At 34.7% G+C, this 21540-nt stretch overlaps 3 protein-coding genes and 1 long non-coding RNA gene across 6 annotated transcripts; all 4 read right to left on the reverse strand.

The window, feature by feature from the left end:
* Window positions 1-890: 890 nt before the first annotated feature.
* LOC108852317 (pectin acetylesterase 2-like) lies at window positions 891-3686 on the reverse strand. Its single transcript, XM_057009913.1, has 12 exons — window positions 3180-3686; window positions 2972-3054; window positions 2772-2901; window positions 2631-2704; window positions 2460-2546; window positions 2259-2383; window positions 2109-2169; window positions 1982-2035; window positions 1801-1878; window positions 1615-1720; window positions 1377-1522; window positions 891-1079 (listed from the first exon to the last, which is right to left on the reverse strand). The coding sequence occupies exons 1-12, from the start codon at window positions 3388-3390 to the stop codon at window positions 969-971; spliced, it is 1266 nt and encodes a 421-aa protein (XP_056865893.1). The 5' UTR covers window positions 3391-3686; the 3' UTR covers window positions 891-968.
* A 355-nt stretch (window positions 3687-4041) lies between these two features.
* On the reverse strand, window positions 4042-5951 carry LOC130510699 (uncharacterized). 3 transcript variants are annotated; one of them, XR_008944422.1, is made up of 4 exons: window positions 5636-5951; window positions 5207-5346; window positions 4900-5000; window positions 4043-4794 (listed from the first exon to the last, which is right to left on the reverse strand). XR_008944422.1 is itself a non-coding variant. In XM_057007270.1 (4 exons), exons 1-4 carry the CDS (start codon window positions 5721-5723, stop codon window positions 4507-4509), a joined length of 594 nt encoding a protein of 197 aa, XP_056863250.1. In that variant the 5' UTR covers window positions 5724-5951; the 3' UTR covers window positions 4055-4506. The 3 variants fall into 3 exon arrangements, 1 of the variants encoding a protein (XP_056863250.1); XM_057007270.1 differs by having other exon boundaries at window positions 4055-4794; window positions 4900-4977; XR_008944421.1 differs by having other exon boundaries at window positions 4042-5000.
* Window positions 5952-7195: 1244 nt separating this feature from the next.
* Window positions 7196-8694, reverse strand: LOC108849748 (uncharacterized). The gene is made up of 2 exons (XR_001949232.2): window positions 7647-8694; window positions 7196-7563 (listed from the first exon to the last, which is right to left on the reverse strand). It is a non-coding gene; the product is annotated as an uncharacterized LOC108849748 (long non-coding RNA).
* A 10231-nt stretch (window positions 8695-18925) lies between these two features.
* Window positions 18926-20429, reverse strand: LOC108849242 (calcium uniporter protein 5, mitochondrial). The gene is made up of 2 exons (XM_018622782.2): window positions 19763-20429; window positions 18926-19690 (listed from the first exon to the last, which is right to left on the reverse strand). Exons 1-2 carry the CDS (start codon window positions 20162-20164, stop codon window positions 19166-19168), a joined length of 927 nt encoding a protein of 308 aa, XP_018478284.1. The 5' UTR covers window positions 20165-20429; the 3' UTR covers window positions 18926-19165.
* Window positions 20430-21540: the final 1111 nt, after the last annotated feature.

The raw sequence follows: 21540 nt of genomic DNA on the forward strand, positions 1-21540 counted from the left end.
TCTAATATCCAGGTGCACAGTCTCTTTTGTTAGATGTGCCATACTCATGATTTCCCCATTATATTGTTTGCTTATGTTTCCCTTGTTTATTGTTTGTTTAATGATATCAAGCACCCCTTGTGATCAATTAAGTTAAGGAGAGCTGAGAGCTCTTTCTTTATTATTCTCTTCATACTCTCTATTCTCTGATCACAATACTCTCATTCTCTTAGTCTCACACGAGCTCATTCTCTCCCCATACTCTCCAAACCATTATTCTCTGTCACTTATAATCTCAGCAATCTTGCTTACTCTTTTTGACACTCATACTCATGCCAACTCTCATTCTATCTTGTTCTTTCTGAACCAGAAGCTCATCCTCACCATATACTCTTCATTTCATCTCTATTCTCACACGATGTTCGTAAGCATGTTATTGGCTAACATTAGAAAATATTTATAATCAGAGGAATAGAAACACCATTCTCGTATACAATTAAGACCGCAACTCATTAGCAGACGGATTGGAAAAACAGAAATTTCTAATATTATAAGACAAAACATCAGGTCAACAAAAATTAGACAACCTGTGCCATGTGTGAATAGTATATTAGTTAGCTATTGGATGTTTTAGTAAACTATATACATAAAATGGTTATGACTTTAGCTCAAATGGTCGGGGAACGGAAGTCGGTACGCTGAAATAAACTAATAATCCTATTATGGACATTATGATGCTTCATGCCTTGTGTGAAGTAACTTGCGTCTAGCACCACACAAGAAATAAATTAATAAAATTTTACTATGATCACTGGTACGAAAAGATAATGAATATATGCCCGAAACATTTTGATTATAAAAAGGTTATGGATTCGGGGTTCTTAGGAAGAGTCACAGCAATAGAGGGAGAAAATATCAAATGGATTTTATTTGGTTTTCATTGTTTTGCTTGAAAAAAAATATGCATTTTAGTGACAAAAAAAAACTAGCTATCCTCTAAAGACCAGATTGTGGCAAGTCTTGTCACAAGGATAAGCACAGTCGATGAGTTTTGCTCCTCCTCTTTCGAAATACCAATCTCCCACAGCTACTGCAATTCCCTGTTTTTGTGTAATACAACAAACATCAATAAGAATTTTTTTGCATTTGTGAGCAAAATAGTTCTCCCTGAAATAGTTTAGTTATCAAGTCCATAAATATTTAGGTCAGTCCAAAAAATGCTATTTTTCTCAGAGCAAAATGTAAACAACAGTGGTAGCTAAAAGTGTTATTTTGGATGTTTCCCAAAATCTGTATCTTTTTGACTGGTTATGAATCTCAAGACCAACGTGAAAAATACAGTTTTGTCGTTTGATTTGTGATTCATCAATATATAATAGACCAAAAATGTTGATTACCTTGTTCTTAACGGAAGGAGAGTTTTTGGAATACCACGTGTCATACCTCTCTGTTTGACAATGAGCAAAGCAAGAGTTAAGAAAGACTCCATTCTTACTTGGCTTTGCGAAACCCTTTACCAAATTCACCATACGGTTCCTGAAACCTGAAACACATAATTTCAAAAGCAAGAGAGTAAAAAGGCATTAGCTTAGTTGGTTATTAAAAATCCAGGAGCATTATTCGCTCATGTTCTACCTTGCAGGAAGTGGATCTGAGATGTGCTACACTTGGCGTAGTTAAGTCTACAATCATGCCAACTTCCACTTGGATCTGCAGATTTAGGAGCTATACTCTCTTGGATCTGCACAAATACGATATAAAATATATATTTTCGCCTTCTGTAGATAAATATAAAGAAGATAACAAAGTCAACAAACCAACCTGCCATGAATCATATGCAGCATTTAGAATAAACAACGGAGTCTTGATTTGGTTTATTAGATTTTGTGGGAAGAAACACTGCAAATATATAAGCATTTGATGAGTACACTTCCTGATGAGATCTATCTAAATTGTTTTTAATCATTAAGATAACTAGAAGAAGTAGGATGAGAACAATTACCGAAGTTGGATTGAGACTATTTAAACAGTCTCTAGGGAGCTTTGTTTCCAGTTTCTGTTGAAACATTAGACAATTCTTGATCAGTATTCTCGAGAGAGTAAAACATAACAAACTTAAGTTAACCTACCTGTAACTTAACCACACCGGCATATAAACGCCTAAGAGATCGACCTCCAGACACATCAATGCTTGAGTTACAATACCAGTCAGATTTATATACCAAAGCCACTAGTAATGGACTTATTTGTTATTGAAAGAAAACTAGCAAATGACTCACGCGTCTAGGAAAAAGCCAGCATCGCTCAGACATTTCACTCTTGTGGAAGGAGAAAACATATTCCCAAAATCGTCACAGCGTAGAATCGAGGCAAGACCTCCAGCAGAACATCCAGAGAGCAGAGCCTAATGTACATATTATTGGCTATAACATTTCAAACCAACTAGTCCCATAGCAAAATGACACACAAAAACTATGTACCTGCTTGGCTTGACGCATTCCTTTCGACATCAACTCTTCCATAGCAGCTAGCCATATTCTCTTTCCTCTAAACTGAAGTTGTGCAGCCTAAGTTGTAGCAAAAAGAAATAAGATATAACAATCGATTCTCACACAAACAGTTATCAGATTAATGTTTTATACTAAGCTAACCTTATTTTCACTGTCTCCGCTAAAGGATCCACCATCACAGTACCTAACTTTTACTCTATTCCAGTTGTAAAAGTCTGCATAGCATTTGTATTAGCAACCAACTACACAAAAAGATAAAACAGTGATTTAGTAAACATTAACCTGGGTTTTCCGCGGCTTTGTCACTTAGAATTCCTATAAAAGGTATCTGTTTCTCCATATACTTAGACGATCCACGACGAGTTGTTTTGCGGTATACACAATTTCTAATGGTATCACACCATCCACCTCCCTATCAAAGCATATACAACAAATATTGTTTAATATCTAATATAAGAGACAATACTTATGATGCAACAAACCTCCAATTGAACGAGCCAATTCCTAGCTCCTGAGCCGGACCCTCGATGAAAATGATATCCAGGAAGACTTCCATCAAGACACACTGCAAGAAAACACAGAGATAATCAAGGGATATTATTATGAATCAATATTTGAAAAAGAGTGTAACAAGAAACATATATATTATCCAAAGAAGATGAATAGAGACAAATAACAGAAGATGTTTACCTGCTCCTTTAGCAGCAGCAGATTGAATGAGGGTGAGTCCTACTACTGGAAACTTTGCATCAGAATAAATATCACCTTCAGTCTGAAACATCTTTGTTCCATTGAAATCTGTAAACCACTCCATTTCATCAAACTCCACCATCCCATTTACAGGGAGTAGTATCAAGAGAGTGAGACCAAAAAGAGTCAGACTCCATAAAAGCTTCTTCATTTTAATGGAGAGACAAGGTGTTTCAGACTTATCAGAAACTTTTGTTTACATGGAAAAGTATATAGGAATGAGAGTGACTTGAGAGCAATAATTATCAGACGTTTTATTTATTTTTAAATAATTGAGCGATAACACTAAATTACCAAATTAATGAGATTTAACGTCATAGTTAGCTGCATTTGACAAAAAGATTCCAGATCAAGATCTTGCACCAAGTAAAATATAATTTGGTTTACTCGTATAGATCAGATCGCAGAATGTTGCAGACCGATTGCAATTATTTCCGTGCTGACCAAAAGTCTATTCCTTTCACACTCACACACACACAACTTTGCAGCCTTGCTTTAAAGTTTAAACTAAACCATTGTTAAAAGATATTTTATAGAAAGTTTAGGTTCGGATTCTTACGAAGCTGCCACCTTTTTGTCATTTATTGGTAATTATGTATGATTTGGACACTTGTGAAAACTAGTTGTGCATCTTCCTGTGACGATCTTATTCTCTGTTTGACATTCTCACTATCACCCCCTGATGCAATTCTCTTACGTGTAATACTAACTAAGATTTATGTTGAGAGCCACATGATTAAAATATGTATTGGTCCCAGCCTTTTCTACTTGCTGGGTTGGGAAGGGACATTGGTCTCAATCAACTTTTTTCTTTTCTCCACCAAGGCATCTAAACTCATCAAAACCGGTCAGGAACTCAATCATCAACGGTCATGCCCTCTTTCTTTCCGAAACTTGTTCTTGCATGGATTTTTCACCCTGATTCGTCAATAAACGCCTCAAAGAGGCTTGGTCTTTTCAACGTTGCTCTCTTGTCATCACGTAGGTGCCTTGAAGACGAGAGTTCAGCTTACACATAATTGCCCGTGATAGAGTGCTATCTAATGTACACACACTTTGGCAAGACTTGATACATCGATTGAATGCAGAAGCCAAGATATGTTTACTTGTCTGATACAGAGAATCTGTATTGGAGAAGATGATGAATAGTAACTTTGGAATCACGTTCGTAAAACGCCAAACCAACTCTCAATGTGTGAAGAACTTAGAAAAAGAAACAGTTCTAGAACATCAATTGAGGGAATTTCCCAGAAAATTCACAGAAAAATCATAGTAACCACAGAGAAAAGGAAGAAGAAAACTCTAACAAACTTTTGATCTTTTTCGATGAAGTAAAAATGTAAACGAACTCTGCTTTTATACTACTTCCTATTGCTCTCTCTCTCTCTGATGAGTCTTGATGACGTGACTTAGTTGCATTCCCTGTATCATTGTCATTGATGAATGTGGAATTTTGAGGACATGACAGATGAGAAAGTTCATGGTTCCTAAGAAAGCTGGATACGAACCAGTTTAGACCTGACGGTCCAATGACATAGCCAGCAAGATTTGCCATCTGTAATTGTGATACTTAAGTCTTATTTTTCAGCCATCGATGTATTCGTTTGCATGAAGGCAACCACACTAATAAAACCAGGAGTATTGAGCAAAAGCTATGTACCATGAGGCATGTGATTGTGACAGCACCAGACAACGCTTTGAATTCACGAGGGAGGAATTCTCCAAAATCATTCTTAACCTGCGCAGTACTTATCATGTTACCTACAGTTTCCATGGACACAACTCAAACACCGCCACAACTCCCAAGATAGTGGACGTGGTCCAAAACATATGACACACTGCCTAGTCTCAAACATCATTATAATATGCGATAATTTATGTGAAATTATCGTCTCGTATGCTTAAGTCTTGGAACTTATGAGGCTTCACTTATATTGAGTGAATAAACTAATCATTGTTTAACAGACCTTAAATGCACTGGATGCTGAATTCAGTAACAATTCGGGCATGAAGAATAAAGATGTTAACCATGCCCATGAAAGAAGCTTCCTGATTGCAAACGAAACAATCCACCACATGAGAAGTTGGAACGAATAGTTCATGCAACCTAAAAAAAGCATATGAGGGCGATGGATTACCATTCTTAATCATGCCACATGGCAACAAATGTAAATACAACCCACACATTCAGAAGCTTTTTGCGTGAACCACCAAGAGGAATATACATATACCTAAAGGCTAAAGGAAATTGTTGACTTATCAATTACGGGTAGTGACGCTTTAAAGTTGTGACCAGGAGTTTAGGGTTACGATTCTCATTTTGAAAATATTTCACAACCAATTAAAATCAGATCTAGGCTCAAAGTACATCACTGTGGTGGGACGTGGGAGTTTACCGTGAGAGAGACGAAGCGATATCTGTAGAACATAGGCGTAGAAGAGTATAAGAACGAGCTCTCTCTGTTTCCATTTTTGCGTATCCATTAGTTTATTGGTTCATGACTGATCACATAAACTATTGATTCCGGGAAGAGATGAGTTGGTGGCTACTGGGTTTTTGCTGAGTCTTTGATCTACTTCTCCATTTGGTAAAGCGTGAGCAGAATCTTCATCCTACACACGGCCATGAAATTGAAATCTGTTTAGAGGGGGGTTCCTAAAACCTTATATGGGCTTGAACTTTGTTTTTGTGGCTGCCCATGTAAGCGAAAAAATATATCCTCTGCTCTGTTTTTTGCAAGCACGTCCGCTCGACTAGACATAGGCATTTGGGGTTCCAATCGTGTTTTGGCTTTATCCATTCGAATTTCGGTTTTTCGGTTTATCCAAATCAGTCTCATTTGGGTTTTCTAAAAGTTTTGTTCGGGACTGGTTCGGGTTCTATCGGATTCGAGTCAGGGTTAGCAAATCTTCAAAGAATCATATAACCTATTGTATTTTCGGATTTGGGTTCCAATCGGTTCTTCGGTTTAAAAATACCTGATTAATACCTATTTTGTAACTAAAAATAAGTGAAATCAGTTCTTCGGATTTAAAATACATGATTTGTACCTATTAATTTTAATAGCCAAAACATAAGTAAAATCGATTCAAAAAATAAGAAAAGAACATCAAACATAATCATTCAAAATCAAACGAAAGATAAACATAGTTATTGATAGAAAAAAAACCAAATAAATGAAAGTATAAAACAAAATCTAAGTTCTCATGAAATGAAAAACATTATTAATGAAAACAAAACCAAATTCTAAAAACATCAAGATTCAACCGCTACCTTCAACCATCAACCAAATGCAATAGATAATTATTTTAAAAGTTCAATAATATCTTAAAGTATTTTGAATACATAGCAGGAATTAAGATCATGTTTGGTAGAAGTTCTTTTTGTGTGTTTTTAATGTTTCGGCTTATATTGGATATTCATTTAGGTCCGGTTTGGATCGGATTCAGATTCATTTTTATCGGATTGGGTTCGGTCCAGATTTTTGGATTCGGTTTATTTTTCCAGCCCTAAGCTCGACCATTCCTACCTCGAAGAATATGAGATAAACTCACATCTTTGAAATGAATTATACAGATCCTTGAAGTGAATATGGGTTTGAACTCTTTTTGAGCTCATTTAAACAAAATAAAATTGTTACTTCTTTCATTCTTTTTAATATGTTCTTATATCATAAATTATTTGTCTAATTTGAAAAGTATACTCAAAATTCTTTTGTTTCAAGGTCGCAAATTCGTTAAAAAAAATATTCAATGACGTCTGAATTTCATATAATTCTCCAACATAGTCCAAGTAAAATTGTCTCGGGTGAATCTCCTAAAATGGCTTAGAGTGATATAGTCTGGCATAAATCCTTACAAAATTATCCGTAATGGTTTTAGGATTCAAAATTTTTTTTTCTGAACAACTGATTATATTAGAACTAAAGATCCTATGGGTTAGGATGATTACAATCTGAGAACAACTCGACGGTAAACTGAATAGCGAGAATAACTAAAACATGACAAATGATAGATATGGCTAAGGAGAGAATAAATCTGTCGAAGATCTTCACTTGTAGTCCTATAATACACGTTCGAAAGAACACACAGATGTCGAAATCAACATTGAAAAACCCAACCAATGGATTGTAAGAGCAGTTAAAAACAGTCTTTGAAGATGTCTGGTTTTTCGACGTTGCAGTGAGGTGCAGAGAGGCTGCCGGAGTAGGACTACACACAAAGTCGTCGACGGTACAGCCTCTAGATAATAACAGCTGATAGAGTCCAGAGATGCTGAGTTTAGGTGATGTTGCAGTGAGATATAAAGGCTGCCGGAATAGAACTACACACAAAGTTGTCGACGGTACAGCCTTTGAAGTTAAATAAACGTACACATGTATGGAGACAGTGAAGCAACAAACTCACATGGCTGGGACAGGACTGAGGATGAGGGATTGGACAAGAGACGAGAGAAGTTGCGGACCGGACACTACATGTTTGCCTGAGATAGTGGAAGCGATCTCCATCGGGAGAATGAAGAACGTCACGACATCAAAGCAAACGGTGGTGGTTTCTCGCGCAGTCTCACTATAGAAGTTTCTTTATATGGTAAAGGAGACAGAATAAAGGAGAAGTTTTGGTGGTGGGCTCTATTCAGATGAATATAAATTTTGATAAATCGGAGTGACGACTCTTCATCTGGGAGTGGCTCGAATCAAAAGACGAGAGCGACAATATAGAGGAGATGGAGGGGAAACTGCGGAGGAGAGTCTAACAGCTCTGGTATGCTCACATACAGGCCGTGTAGATGTGTCGAATCTCGATTCCGTACAGTAGGTGAGCAACATGAGATGTGTCGGCACTGGGTCTCAAGCCAGTGGAGACTTGTTAAGACGCGACGACAGAACGGCTCCTTGTTATGGATCTGATTGTTCCGGCGGAGAGAAAATCCGTAGATGAGAGAGAAAAGAAGGTGAGGAGCCACGGTAGAGGAACTGGCGAGCAGATGTGCAGATCGAAGCCGGATTATGGAGGTCCAAGACAGGCGAACGACAGCGCAAGTGAAAGGCTTCAAGCTTGAGGCCAAGTATTTCAGCGGAGAAGAAACTTGAACCAGAGTAGGAATGGACAACGAACCAGAAAACATGAAGAGGTAGATGTGAGTCAGGAGCGGAGAGGAGCGTCGGTTAGCCGGCGAGCTAAAACGCTGCCGGCATCGATAATCGTTAACATTGTAGGCACCTCGACATTCGGGCAAGAGAGGAAAGTGGAACTAGGGCGAATTCGAAGAGGATTCAACGCCTTTTTTAACTTTGAACATTTCACAGCATCTCCTCTTTCTTCCATCTCATTATTCAACATATACTCAAATTTTATCCAATACAATAATTTTGATTAACAAAATTCATTTTACCAATTAACAATTATGTTTATATCAAAATTAAATAAAACTAGTTTTTATTGATTGAGAAATTTAAAAATAATAAATCCTCGTATAGAAAATAAAACAAATTATTTTATTTATAATATGATTGTAGATTTTAAATAATTACGATAATATGAAAATATAAAAATCCCTAAAATGACATGTACAGTTGGTGGTTCTAATTTTTTTCAATATGCTGAATCTTTTCAATACCATATAATTTACATCATTGAATTAACTTTTCAGCAGCCTCATTGCAGTGATTCAACACTTAAATCTTTTATTAAACATATCCATTATAAATTGTTTAAGGCAGGTAGAACTTTTGATTATAAAATTGTCTATGTTTTAGTTCAAAAAATTTTCAAAAATTTTTCAGATTACAAAACCCAATTACCATGTACCCAAATACCCCATCCAGAAAGAAGCATAACCCAAATGTATAAGCATGGTTCAGTTCAAATTCTCACTAGATAACTAAGAGTTAATTGTGTCATTTAAAATTAATTAAGTAATATAAGACACTTTGATAAAAACATATTTTAAAAAAATTTATATGGTAAACATTTTTCATTTAAAGTTTGTGATAGTTAACAGAAACAATTTCTTTTTAAACTTGTATTTTTTAAAGAAAATTTAACATTATTATTTTTTTAAAATATCAATTTGAATAATATATATTTAAAATAATTTATAATATTTAAAATAAATTTATAAACTAAATACTTCATCAGAATTAATTCCAAAATACCAAATTACTTAAAAATATGTATTTAAAAAAAATTAACATATTTGTATCATCCAATATTTTAGTTTGAAACATCCAAATCATTTAAAATAATATTTTTAAAAACTAAAAGAACCGAAAATAAACTGAATATTAGTTTTTTTGGCATCAGAGCATCTCCAAATATTATGTATTTAAAAGTTTGCAAAAGTCTATATTTGAAGTTTCAAGGTGTTCTTCTCCAAAATCAAAACTTCAAATTTAATTTCGAAAGTATTTGTATTTTACTCTATGTCCTTGTATTTGGCACTATTAATGTAAATCCATACAACTTTTATAAATAACTAGAACATATATAAAAATATTACAGAAATATTAATTATTATAAAATGTTACACTACAATATAAAGTTATAAATATAAATACATAACTAAAACACAAAAAAATACAACATTATTTCATAAAATTATTTCCGTAATGCTCCATCTTCGGTGTCACTAAATTTTTGTGGACAATATTTTGGAGGTTCCAGAGCATATTTACAAGACTATTTTTGTTGTTGTAATATTTAAATGTGTGTAGTAATTATGTCTTCATGTTTCTTTAAAAAAATATTAAGTATATGTTGTAATATTCTTGTTGTCTAATTCTAGTTTTAAAATTATATAAATCTTATATTTACATTTTTTTATTTAGTTTTATGTGTAAACTTAAATTTATAAAAATAAATCTGAAATATTTATGAGATATAAAAGAGTAATTGCAAGGATTAAAACGATAAATGAGAAATACTTAAAATCATCACTACAAGAAAATGAGCCTGTAACGACGAAGAATTACGAGGAAAATATTTCCCCGTAAAATTACGAGTTTATTACGAGTACTCTACGATAAAATTGTTTCATCGTAAAACAGATGTAAAATTATATCGAAACGCTTTCATCGTAAAGTCAATGTAACTTTACGACGACAGTACGTCAAATGAGAACCTTCGTAATAAACGAGATGTGACTTTACAAGTGTTTTACGACGAATTGTGTTACTGTTATACTTGGTGGAAACGTGTATCTAGTGTGCTTTTACTTACCTAAATTCGTTGTAAAGCATATGTGACGTTTAGTAAAACTTTTCATTGTAAAATCCTTGTTATACCTTTACCTACCAAACTCGAAAATCTTCAATATATATGTCATTTCTCAATGCTAAAAACACACCAATGGAGTGAAAGAAAAAAATCTAAAAAAAATAATAAGAAAGGCTGATGGATATAATAATATCTACGAGATACAGAGTTGGATGTATTCACATAAATATTCCGCCGGTAAAGTGACGGATGCCTTTCTGACCGGGCTAGAGACATTCATGCACCAGACAGGCTCTACACCGATCATACAGGAAAGCGGTAAGATGTTCTGCCCTTGTCGGAAATGCAAGAATTCAAAATTTGCACTTAGTGAAACTGTATGGAAGCACTTAGTAAACAGAGGATTTACACCACATTACTATATTTGGTATCAACATGGAGAGGGTTATGGTGGAAATGAAGTTAGTAGTAGTAATAATCATTTTGAGGATGCTGGTAATAATGAAGAACTGAATCAGTTGCATAATGACAATAGTTACCATCAGGATGGGTAGATGGTAGATCATGATAGGGTTCAAGACATGATTACTGATGCATTTTTAGAAACAACCACAACATTAGCTCATGAAACTGGAAATGTAGAAGAATCTAATTTGGATGCAAAAAAGTTTTATGAAATGCTAGATGCTACAAATCAACCAATCTACACTGATTGTAGAGAAGGTCTCTCTAAATTGTCTCTAGCAGCTAGGATGATGCATATTAAAACATATCATAATTTATCTGAGAATTGCATGGATGCTTGGGCGGAGTTGTTTAAAGAGTACTTGCCAGAAGATGATATGTCAGCTGAATATTATTATGAGATTCAGAAATTGGTTTATAGTCTTGCGTTGCTTTCGGAGATGATAGATGTTTGCATCAACAACTGCATGATCTACTGGAAGGACGATGAGAACCTCGAAGAGAGTCGATTCTGCAAGAAACCACGATTCAAACCGCAAGGACGTGGAAGGAATATGGTACCGTACCAAAATAAGTGGTACCTACCAATTAAAGACATGTTAAAAAGATTATATAATCTGAGAGGACTGCTGCATCGATGAGGTGGCTGCTGAACATGTCCAGAAGGATGGCCACTCATCCATCAGATGCACGAGCGTAGAAACATTTCAACAAGGTATACCCAGATTTCGCTTAGAATATTCGAGATGTCTATCTTGGGTTAAGCACTGATGTATTTAGTCCATTCAGAATTTCTGGGAGACAATCTTCTTTGTGGCCAGTCATTCTTACGCCGTACAACCTGCCGCCGGACATGTGAATAAAACAAGAAATTTTATTCTTGACGATAATAATCCCTGGGAAGTAGCATCCAAAACGGTCGCTAGATGTTTTTCTTCAACCATTGATACAAGAGCTAAAGGAGTCGTGGTCAGAAGAGGTGAGAGCGTATGATTGTTCCATGAAAAACAATTTTACGATGCGAGCAGTTCTACTGTGGACGATAAATGACTTTCCTGCTTATGGGATGTTGTCTGGCAGGACAACTCATGGAAGGTTATCTTGTCCAATTTGTCGTGGATCGACAAATGCTTTTCAACTGAAGAATGGTAGGAAAAGTTGTTGGTTTGATTGTCATCGTCGATTTATTCCCATTTCCCATCTGTACAGAAGAAATAAGACATTGTTTAGGTACAAAAAAAGTTTTAAGAGATAGTCCTCCTCCATATCTCTCCGGGCAACAGATCGAAGCGGAATTTGATTATTACGAAGCTTTGGAAACTGTGAAGCGTGGAGGAAACTGGCATGTTCATGGAAATATGCCTGATGGGTATGGGGTCTCTCACAATTGGCATAAGAATAGTATATTTTGGGAGATGCCTTACTGGAAGGATCTTCTTTTACGCCACAACTTGGATGTGATGCATAAAGAGAAGACTTTTTTTTACAACATCATGAATACAATATTGAACATCCCAGGAAAAACAAAAGATAACCAAAAGTCAAGGATGGACTTACCTGATATTTTCTCAAGAAGTGAGTTACATATCAAGAGCAATGGAAACGTTCCAGTTCCCATCTTCTGATTGTCATCAGAAGCGGAAACAATTTTGTTTGACTGGGTTTCATCAGAAGTTAAGTTCTCTAATGGTTATGTTTCAAATCTGTCAAGATGTGTTGAACGAGGTCAAAAGTTCTTCGTAATGAAGAATCATGATTGTCATGTGTTTATGCAACGACTACTTGCATTTGTTTTTGCTGAGCTCTTTCCAACAAATGTACATGAAGCACTTACAAGTAAATATTAATTAATAATATACTACATACGTTATAAAATGTAATTAATTAGGTTACATTTGCAATATGCAGCTATTGGAGAATTCTTCAGAGATCTTTGCAGACGTACGTTCAAGGAAGAAGTCATTGAACAACTTCATGAGAACATTCACATCATATTGTGCAACCTAGAGAAGATATTTTCTCCATCATTTTTGACGTGATGCAGCATCTAGTCGTTCACCTCCCGTACGAAGCATAACTTTGTGGACCTATTCACAATGAATGGATGTATCCATATGAGCGGTACATGAAACATTTGAAGAGGAAAGCAAAAAATCTTGCAAAGGTCGAAGGTTCAATTATTGCTGGGAGTTTGACAGCAGAAGCTTCTATGTTCACATCATACTATTTTTCTTCAACAGACCGTACGAGGAAAAAAGTTCCTAGAAGATATGATGATGATGGAGTACCTTCATCATATGCAGTAGACGATGTTCCTGACATTTTATGTCAAATTGGACAGTTTGGTGGTAAATTAAAAGAAGTATGGTGGTCCAGTGAAGAGGATAAGCATAGTGCCCACACTTATATTATTTTCAATTGCGAGGATACAGTGACGCGTTCGTTTGAAAGGTAAAATTGTTATGTATGTTAATTAATTTTATTGTTGTTAATTATATGACATGATACATTTGTTTAATTTGCAGCATGTTTGTATCTCAAGTTAAAGAGGCAATACCATGAATATCCGCAACTGAAGTGGAAGCAAGGAAAGATAAACACTTTGTCAAGTGGTTAAAATCACAGGTAATATATTTGATTTAAATTAAGCAAGCTTTGGTACTATACTATAATTCATGTAAAATTCTAACGATGATGTATTTTGTAGGTTAATTGACGATCCATATTACCATGTATGGTTTTCACGATTTGGTCCAGGGTCCAGTAGCAAAGGTCACCACATCACATATGTACTTCACACGAGGTTTTACTTTTCATACATACGAGTATGGGAAACATCGGGCAACAAGTAACTGTGGAATATGTGTGAAAGGCGAAACATATTTTTACGGGATCTTACAGGAGATTATTGAAGTAGAATTTCTAGGGTTATTGAAACTAAAATCAATTCTCTTCAAATGTGAGTGGTTCGCTCCCGTTGAGAATCGAGGTGTTCAGTTTAACAAATTTGGTGTTGTGGATGTCAATTTTGGGAGAAGATACAACAAATCCAAGCCTTTCATCTTAGCTTCCCAGGCCGACCAAGTTAGCTTTCTTCATACGCTCGCCTTCGAAGTTTCGGGATTAATTGGTTGGCTACTATCAAAATTACACCTCGTGGACGAATTGTTGCTGGAGAAGAACCACCATTGCAAGAAGAAGATGCTATTAATGAAGTTGATATTCCTGATCAACAAACTGCTGAAATCCTTCTGATCGACCCAGATAACTGTCAATACGAAGATCTTCTCGAAGATGCGACATATGAAGCACGTGAAGACGAGTTCGAGGAAAGTGACGACGATCATTGTAGTGATGTTGATGACAACTTAAACAATTCAGAATGATGTAATATATGTAACAAATGTTATTTTTTATTAGTTTTTTTTTTTGAATGAATGTTAAATTTTATTCATCAAAAAAGCCTTTTTACAACTAGTGCAACGTGTTATTACATCAAAAAAACAGAGAACAACTCAAAAAATCAAAACTCAAACTCTAAAAAAAACTTAGCCTTCAAAACCAACTGCTCCAAACATCAAATTCCCCCTCAACCTAGACCATATGACACAAATCTAGATTGGAAATGCTATGAGATTCTCCTCATTAAAACCCCATTAGAGAAAACCCAATTAGGACAAAACTCCAATGGGAAAAAAGAGTAAGAATTTTTTATTAGTTAACTAAGACACTTAATGCATGTGTAACAAATGTTGTTTTATATAATATGTTTCTTTGGGTTTTAAATTTTTTATTGGAGTTTAGGGTTTAAGTTGGATAAAGAAGATGAAAGTGTAAAAGATGATGATGTTATAGATGAGTAACTTTTAGGTTTACGGATTTGATTTTCGGGGTTTCATATGTTTCCTAGTAAAGTCAAAGTAAATGAAAACACGGGTCTGGTAACTTCGTCGTAAATAGATTTAAAACCAACTTTCTTCGTAAACTCGTCATAAATCATAAAAATGCGGGCCTGGTAACTTCGTTATAAACGAGAAAAAGTTTTCCTCGTACGTTCGTCGTAAATGAAAAAACGCGGGCCTGGTAACTTTGTCGTAAACAAAAAAGAACGCGGGTCTGGTAACTTCCTCGTAAAATTACGACAAGTTTACGAGGAATGTGTTTTCTTATATATACGCGAGGCCACTGAACGAGCATTGCTCGTTCATTCCTCCCGAACTCCTTCCCCCCTTGCAAAGGTATTCTCTCTCTCTAGTTTTTTTTTAATTATTAGTTTAGGGGATTAGCTTAGGTGGTTAGGCTAGAGAATTAGTTTAGGTGATTAGTTTAGATAATTAATTTAGGTTATATAATAATATTCAATTGTATTGCGGTTTTTAATGAAATTTATTGTAATTTTTTTTAGATGGCTCATAGGAAGAAACATGCAGCACCTACTTATTCTGATTTGTTTGGTGACGGTACATCTTCTTCTAGCCGTCTGTCATCTTCCGAGGCTTTCCTGACTCTCAAACATCTCAGAGAGTTTCTTGGAGTCCTCCTTTTCCTTCACCTTAGATACCCTCTCAGATGCCTCCAGCGCCTCCCCAAGCAGCTCCACCTTCTGCCCTGGATCAGCCTCCCCCAGCGGCCGTAGTTCATCCAGATTTGCGGGTGCCTCCCTTTGCACCATACGCGAGGTATACATTGGAGGATTTGCTTGCCCAGCTGGACGAGAGGGTTTAGACATTCTGGACCCCGATAAACCGACGGGTACTTATTGGTAAGAACATTAAATTATTTAATTTAAAAATTAAAATCTTTTATTTTTTTTTAACAAATTGGTTCTATTTCCAGGTTTGGGGCCAACAACCGTGTTGGCCGGAGCGTTTCGGAGACGATGAAGTGATATTACGACGGGGCCTATCCGAACTGGAGCATGACTCCAAATCACGTTAAGACGGCGTAGTTTAAATGTTTTGCAGTAATTCTTTAATATTTATAAATATTTATTTTTAATAATTAATTATTTATTTTAATCTTTTCAAAATTTTGTTTGTTTCAGCAAATGTGGCACTGGTCCTTAGAAATCACCTAGAGGGTGAAGATGGAATTCGTTGCAAAGGCGAATAATCGTCTTTGCAGCACCGTCTTGGATTGGAAGGACAAGTGGGAGATCTACGGTTATGAGGGGAAGCCGAACGAGATCACGAAGGATGCATAGGATGACCTCATCGCCTATTGGAAGCTACCCAGCTCGATCCGTAAGCCTAACTCGTTCTCCGCTTCCCGATAACAAAGGATAAAGATGGTCATTTTCCCATGGTTCATAGAACCGGGAAAAAACCCCACGCCGGGGTTCGTCTAGAAGCTGTAAGTTTTAGACTAAATTTTTATTTTCATTCATTTAAACTTATATTTATTAACTAAATTATATTTTAATTTTATTTATTATTTCTGTTTATTAGTTTGAGAGGACGGTAGTCTTGCCATCTCTGTCGGATCTATTCAAGATGACTCACGCCACACCATACGGGATTTTTGTTGATCCTGCATCCGAGAAACTCTTCAAGACTGTGGCTGCTCGGGTTGAAGAGCTAGAGACGCAACTAACCCAGCAGTCTCCGGACGGATTCCCCGTCAAATTGACAACAGAAGAGGTCGACCGGATTTTTGAGGAGGTAAAATTTTAAAATTTTAAAAAATTTAATTTGACTATTTTAGTATAATTAACTCTATAATTATTTTTATAGGTGGCTCCTAGAAAGAAGGGACGGACGGTAGGAATAGGTTCTGTTAACGAAGTTGCAAGAGCGACTTCATCATACTCTTCGAGACGGGACCAGGACAACTCTCGGATGCAGGCTCGGATGGATACCCCCCAGCAGGAGCGTTTGGACTCTCTTGAGGATCTGCTGGATGTGATGGCGGTGGGAAATCCGAATATGCAGAGAGTGTTGGCGGCCAGATGAGCAGCTCTCAGGATGGAACATCTGGATCCCGAATCGACCGAGCCAGCAGGAGGTTCCACAGACCCGAACGCCGCAGCCAACTACTTCGATGATGACGTTGGCCTCCAGTAGGTTTTTAAAAAAATTGTTTTGTTTTGTATTATAAATTTAAATATTATTTTATGACATTTATATAGTTTTTAAAAAATTGTTTCATTATCATATTTAGTTTTTATATTTCAAATATTATTAAGTTTTCATATTTTATAAAATTAATATAATAATAATATTATTTATATTATTTATATTATTAATAATAATGTAAATTCGTTGTAAACATTGCATGTACATTAATCGTAAAATCATCGTAACATTTACGTGAAATTTACATTGCAGTACTTGTAAAATCCTCGTAATATTTACATGGAGTTTATATCGAAATGTTACATGTATTTATAACGAAATATAACAAGGGGTTTACAACGAAATTTAATGTGGGTTAACGAGGGTACTACGATGAAAGCTTTCCTTTCGTTTTACGACGAAACCCTTTCTGCGTAAATATTAAGTGGATTTTACGACGAAATATCTGCTACGACGGGAGTTTAACAGCAAAACGCGTTTCCACGTTAGTTCTTCTTAAAGCCCATATTACGATGAATTAACATGGAATACCGCCTTCGTAATGTTTTTTTTTGTTGTGCCATGTAATTAATTTGGAATGACCGAAATGCAAATAAGAAATATGAAACTTCAAATTTAAAATTTTGTTTGTTAAACTTCATCGTAATTTTGAAGTTTTATTTTGATAGAAAAAACTATACATTTAAAATTATAAGATTTCTTTTGGAGATGTTCTTAAATGCTTCCTATTTTTTTTTAGCAGGACGGAACAAGAAAACCGAAAACGATATGAATTTCATAAAGCTTATTATTATTAATCAAACATTTAGTTTGTAGTATAAAATACTTTCACCATGAAATATCATTTTACACCGCTTATTTAAGAAAAAATGTATTTGTCTCAAGTGGCGTATATATGTACCCTTGTTGGAGTATACCATATTTTTGTTTCATTTTTTTTTCATTAAATCAAATCGGACGATCTATGCTTAAAGCTTGACTGGTTTAAATGCAGCGGTTGCATTACGGTTGCGGAGGTTGCGATTTTTAGCGGTTTTAAGAGATTTGTACGACTGGTACTATGGTTAGAAATTGATGCCTTTGCGGAATACTTATGACTGATTAACTACTAGATACAACAACAGTTAAAAAAAATAAATGAATAGTATTTAAGTTTTATATAACTATAAAATATCAAAAATTATAATATTATAACTAATATAAAAATTATATTCAGAAAATTATAGTTTCAAATTTTAAAATTATAGAAATATTTTTATTTTAAAATTTTATAATATTAATTAAAATATAATAGATATATTTTAGTATTTTCATAAAAGTTTTATTGAAAATTTTTATTTTTGTATTTATATTGTTTTTAAGAAAAAGGAAACAAATATTCTCCAGCAACCATCCGCAACCGCAAACGTTAGCTGGAACCAGTTTTTAAATTTTAGAGGTTTAGAACTGTTTGAAACAGTTTAGACCAGTTTGAGTGATAGTTGCAAAATGTCAACAGGCGCTATTAACCGCAAAATCTGCGTTTGCGGATGGTACCGGAAAAACTAGTCATGCCCTTAGTCCCGTAATATGATTGGACGAGCTTAACTTGAAAATAATTATACATAATCTCCGTATTTGGCACAGTATGTTATGCTACTAATATATTTTTCAACTACTCGCATTTGATATCGATGTGTGTGGTCAAGCAAGCACACTTGCCAAAATAGCATTGGGTCAATCTTAGACAGGAGGTTTAATTTCGGATTTGTCTATTCATTACATCGACCCATGTGTTGGTCCCCCAACTTTAAGCTTGAAAGTTGAAAATTAAATCAGAATCGTTTATTGTTTGGTAGATTCATTGATTGTATTGTATAATCAAAGATTCCATCCTCCATGAAAAAGAAATGAATTTGTTAACGAAAACAAAAAATATTTCATCCTCTATACCGAATGACTTGTTATAATCAGGCAAAAACATTTGACCATAAACAAAGTTCAAATTATCAGCGATTTTAGATAACAGTAGCTCAAGATTATCAAACAAAAACTAAATATCTCCCGTTCCATTCTTTGGATTCTTTTTAAAACACCAAAGAAACAAACTTGAAGAAGAACCTCCAGAAACACTGGTTAGAACTTAGAACCAGAAGTGAAAAAGTGGTTAGAAAACCAGAATCTGATGAATCAATCTCTGCGACTCTGCAAAGAATCCTCCAAATCAAGATCAACACCAACACATTTCCGAATCGATGCGTTTGCGTGGCACGAGTGATACGAAGATGAAGAAGAAGAGCAAGACGCCAGCTCCCACTTCTTCTCAAGTTCTTTAAACTTCTCAACATCAAACTTACGACTCTTGAGCAACTTTCTCTGCCTAGAAAGAAACAACCTCTTCATGAAATCTTGATAAGTTGGGTCTCTCGAAGTCATCAAGAAATAAGCATAACCCACAATTATCCCAGTCGCTGTAGTGAAAAACGTAATGGGTTCCATCACATCCCAAGAAAACTCCCAGAAAGTTAGTCTAAAAAACAGACCAATCTGAACAACAGAGTAACCAAGACCACACCACAGAATCTTCCTCACTTGCTTATGTGCTAAAACATCGATCTCTTCCTTCATACTCCTCAGCTTATCGAACTCCACTTTAACTGGATTATCCTCTGGATTTAAACCCAAAGGCACTGCCTTTCTAATCAATTCCACCACCTACAACAAGACAAGGATCAATTTCAGACAAACATTATGGTTTTACAGAACATGGGTTTCAGATTATCAGACCTTATCTGGATGAAGATATACTTTATCTCTGAAAATCAAAATCACACCAGCATCATCTAGTACACGAGCGAAAGCGTGAGCTTCATCGAGAGATCTAGCGATACCTAAACCTTGAGATGCTTCAATGAGTTTACTGTAGGAGACAGTTTCTTCATTCCCCATACATCCGAGCTTCTTCTTCATCTCATCAACATTCACTAATCTCATTAGCTTCTTCGCTTCCGTTACAGTTAAATCCTCCTCCTTCTCCTTCTCCTTCTCCTTCTCCTTCTCCTTATCCTTGGCTGTTGGTTCGATGACGGTGAGAAACCTGCAACCACCACCGAGCCATGGCTTGACCGGATAACCTTTACTCACGGCCGAAAACGCAGTACGCCTCAAAACACCCACCGCCGACCACATCTATGAGGATGGACCCACGAAATCAGATCTGGGTTCTTGTGGGCACTAAAAGACTATGAAAGAGAAAAGAAGGTGTGTGAGATTCGATTGTGACGCAGAGTGTAATGTGCGCTGCACCAAGAACGTGGAAGGTCAAAAATAGTAAGGAGGACGAAGCTGCGTAATGGTAATTTTCAGGAATTAGGAAAGTTTGGTCGACATTGTTGACTGACTCTAGCCATGCCTTTTCTTCGATATCCCTAAACCCATATTTAAGGAGAGACGTTCGTGGAGGGATTTTAGGGCTGGCCGGCCGAGAATAGGAAATATGATTTGGTTCGGTTTTGATAAACCGGAGATATTTGCTTGCTTTTGCCTTTTTGCGGATCAATTGTTTGCTATTTTGTGGTGAAGAGAAAAAAATGTAAAAGTTCTTTTAATATGGAAATTTGATTATAATTAAGCAAATTCACATAAAAAGTTAAAAAAAATTATGGTTAGAATATAGAAAATACAATATTTTTGTCATCCAACTACATACAACATAAATTAGCTGGGATTTTATTTGCGTTGGAAAAGTTTTATTTGATGTTTTAATTTTATAAAGAGCACAAAAATAAAAAATCAATTTATTATAGTTTTCAGAATATTTTTCATATGATTTGTGCGATTTATTTATATTTAAGAGCTCAAATAAAAATTTCTCACATAAGTTCCAGTTAATATTTGTATTTAGTTAGGTGTTTTCCGGCCACTATGTGCAGTTAAATTTAATTATATTTTAAAATATTTTTTTTAAGATTTTATTTTTTTCTTATTAATTATTTTAGTTTTACATAAAATAAAAATAAAATAAATTATTTTGATAATTTAAATTATATTTAAGAATATATATGTATATATTTAAAATTATAATCTTAGAAAGATTTCTTAGCTATTTCTTTTGAATAAAATATATTAAATCAACTTGTATAAAATTAATTAAATATTGATATAAAATTTGAATAATTATCAAAAATAAAACTAAATAGTATTTCTAAAGTTCTTAGATATATAAAGGAAACTAATAATATTACGATTTAAAATTATACTTTCTAAAAAACAAATTGTAAAAGATTTTGAAAATCTTTTTTGTAATAAATTGTATAATTATTTAAAACATAGAAATATGTAATATTTCAAAATTTATAAAATATCATTATATTTATTTTATTATACTATTAATGTTATATTTTAATAGATTTACTTTAATTTTTTTTAAAAAAGACAATGTATAATTTACTACCATATTTTAAAGAGTTTAGCAGAATTTAAATAAGCATTAAATGTAATTGTTCATGTCATATTTAGCTATAAGCCATGTCATTATTTTAGTATGTCATGTCCCATCAATTTGG

This window comes from Raphanus sativus, chromosome 4 (assembly GCF_000801105.2).
Source record: "Raphanus sativus cultivar WK10039 chromosome 4, ASM80110v3, whole genome shotgun sequence".
NCBI classification, from domain to species: Eukaryota; Viridiplantae; Streptophyta; class Magnoliopsida; order Brassicales; family Brassicaceae; genus Raphanus; species Raphanus sativus.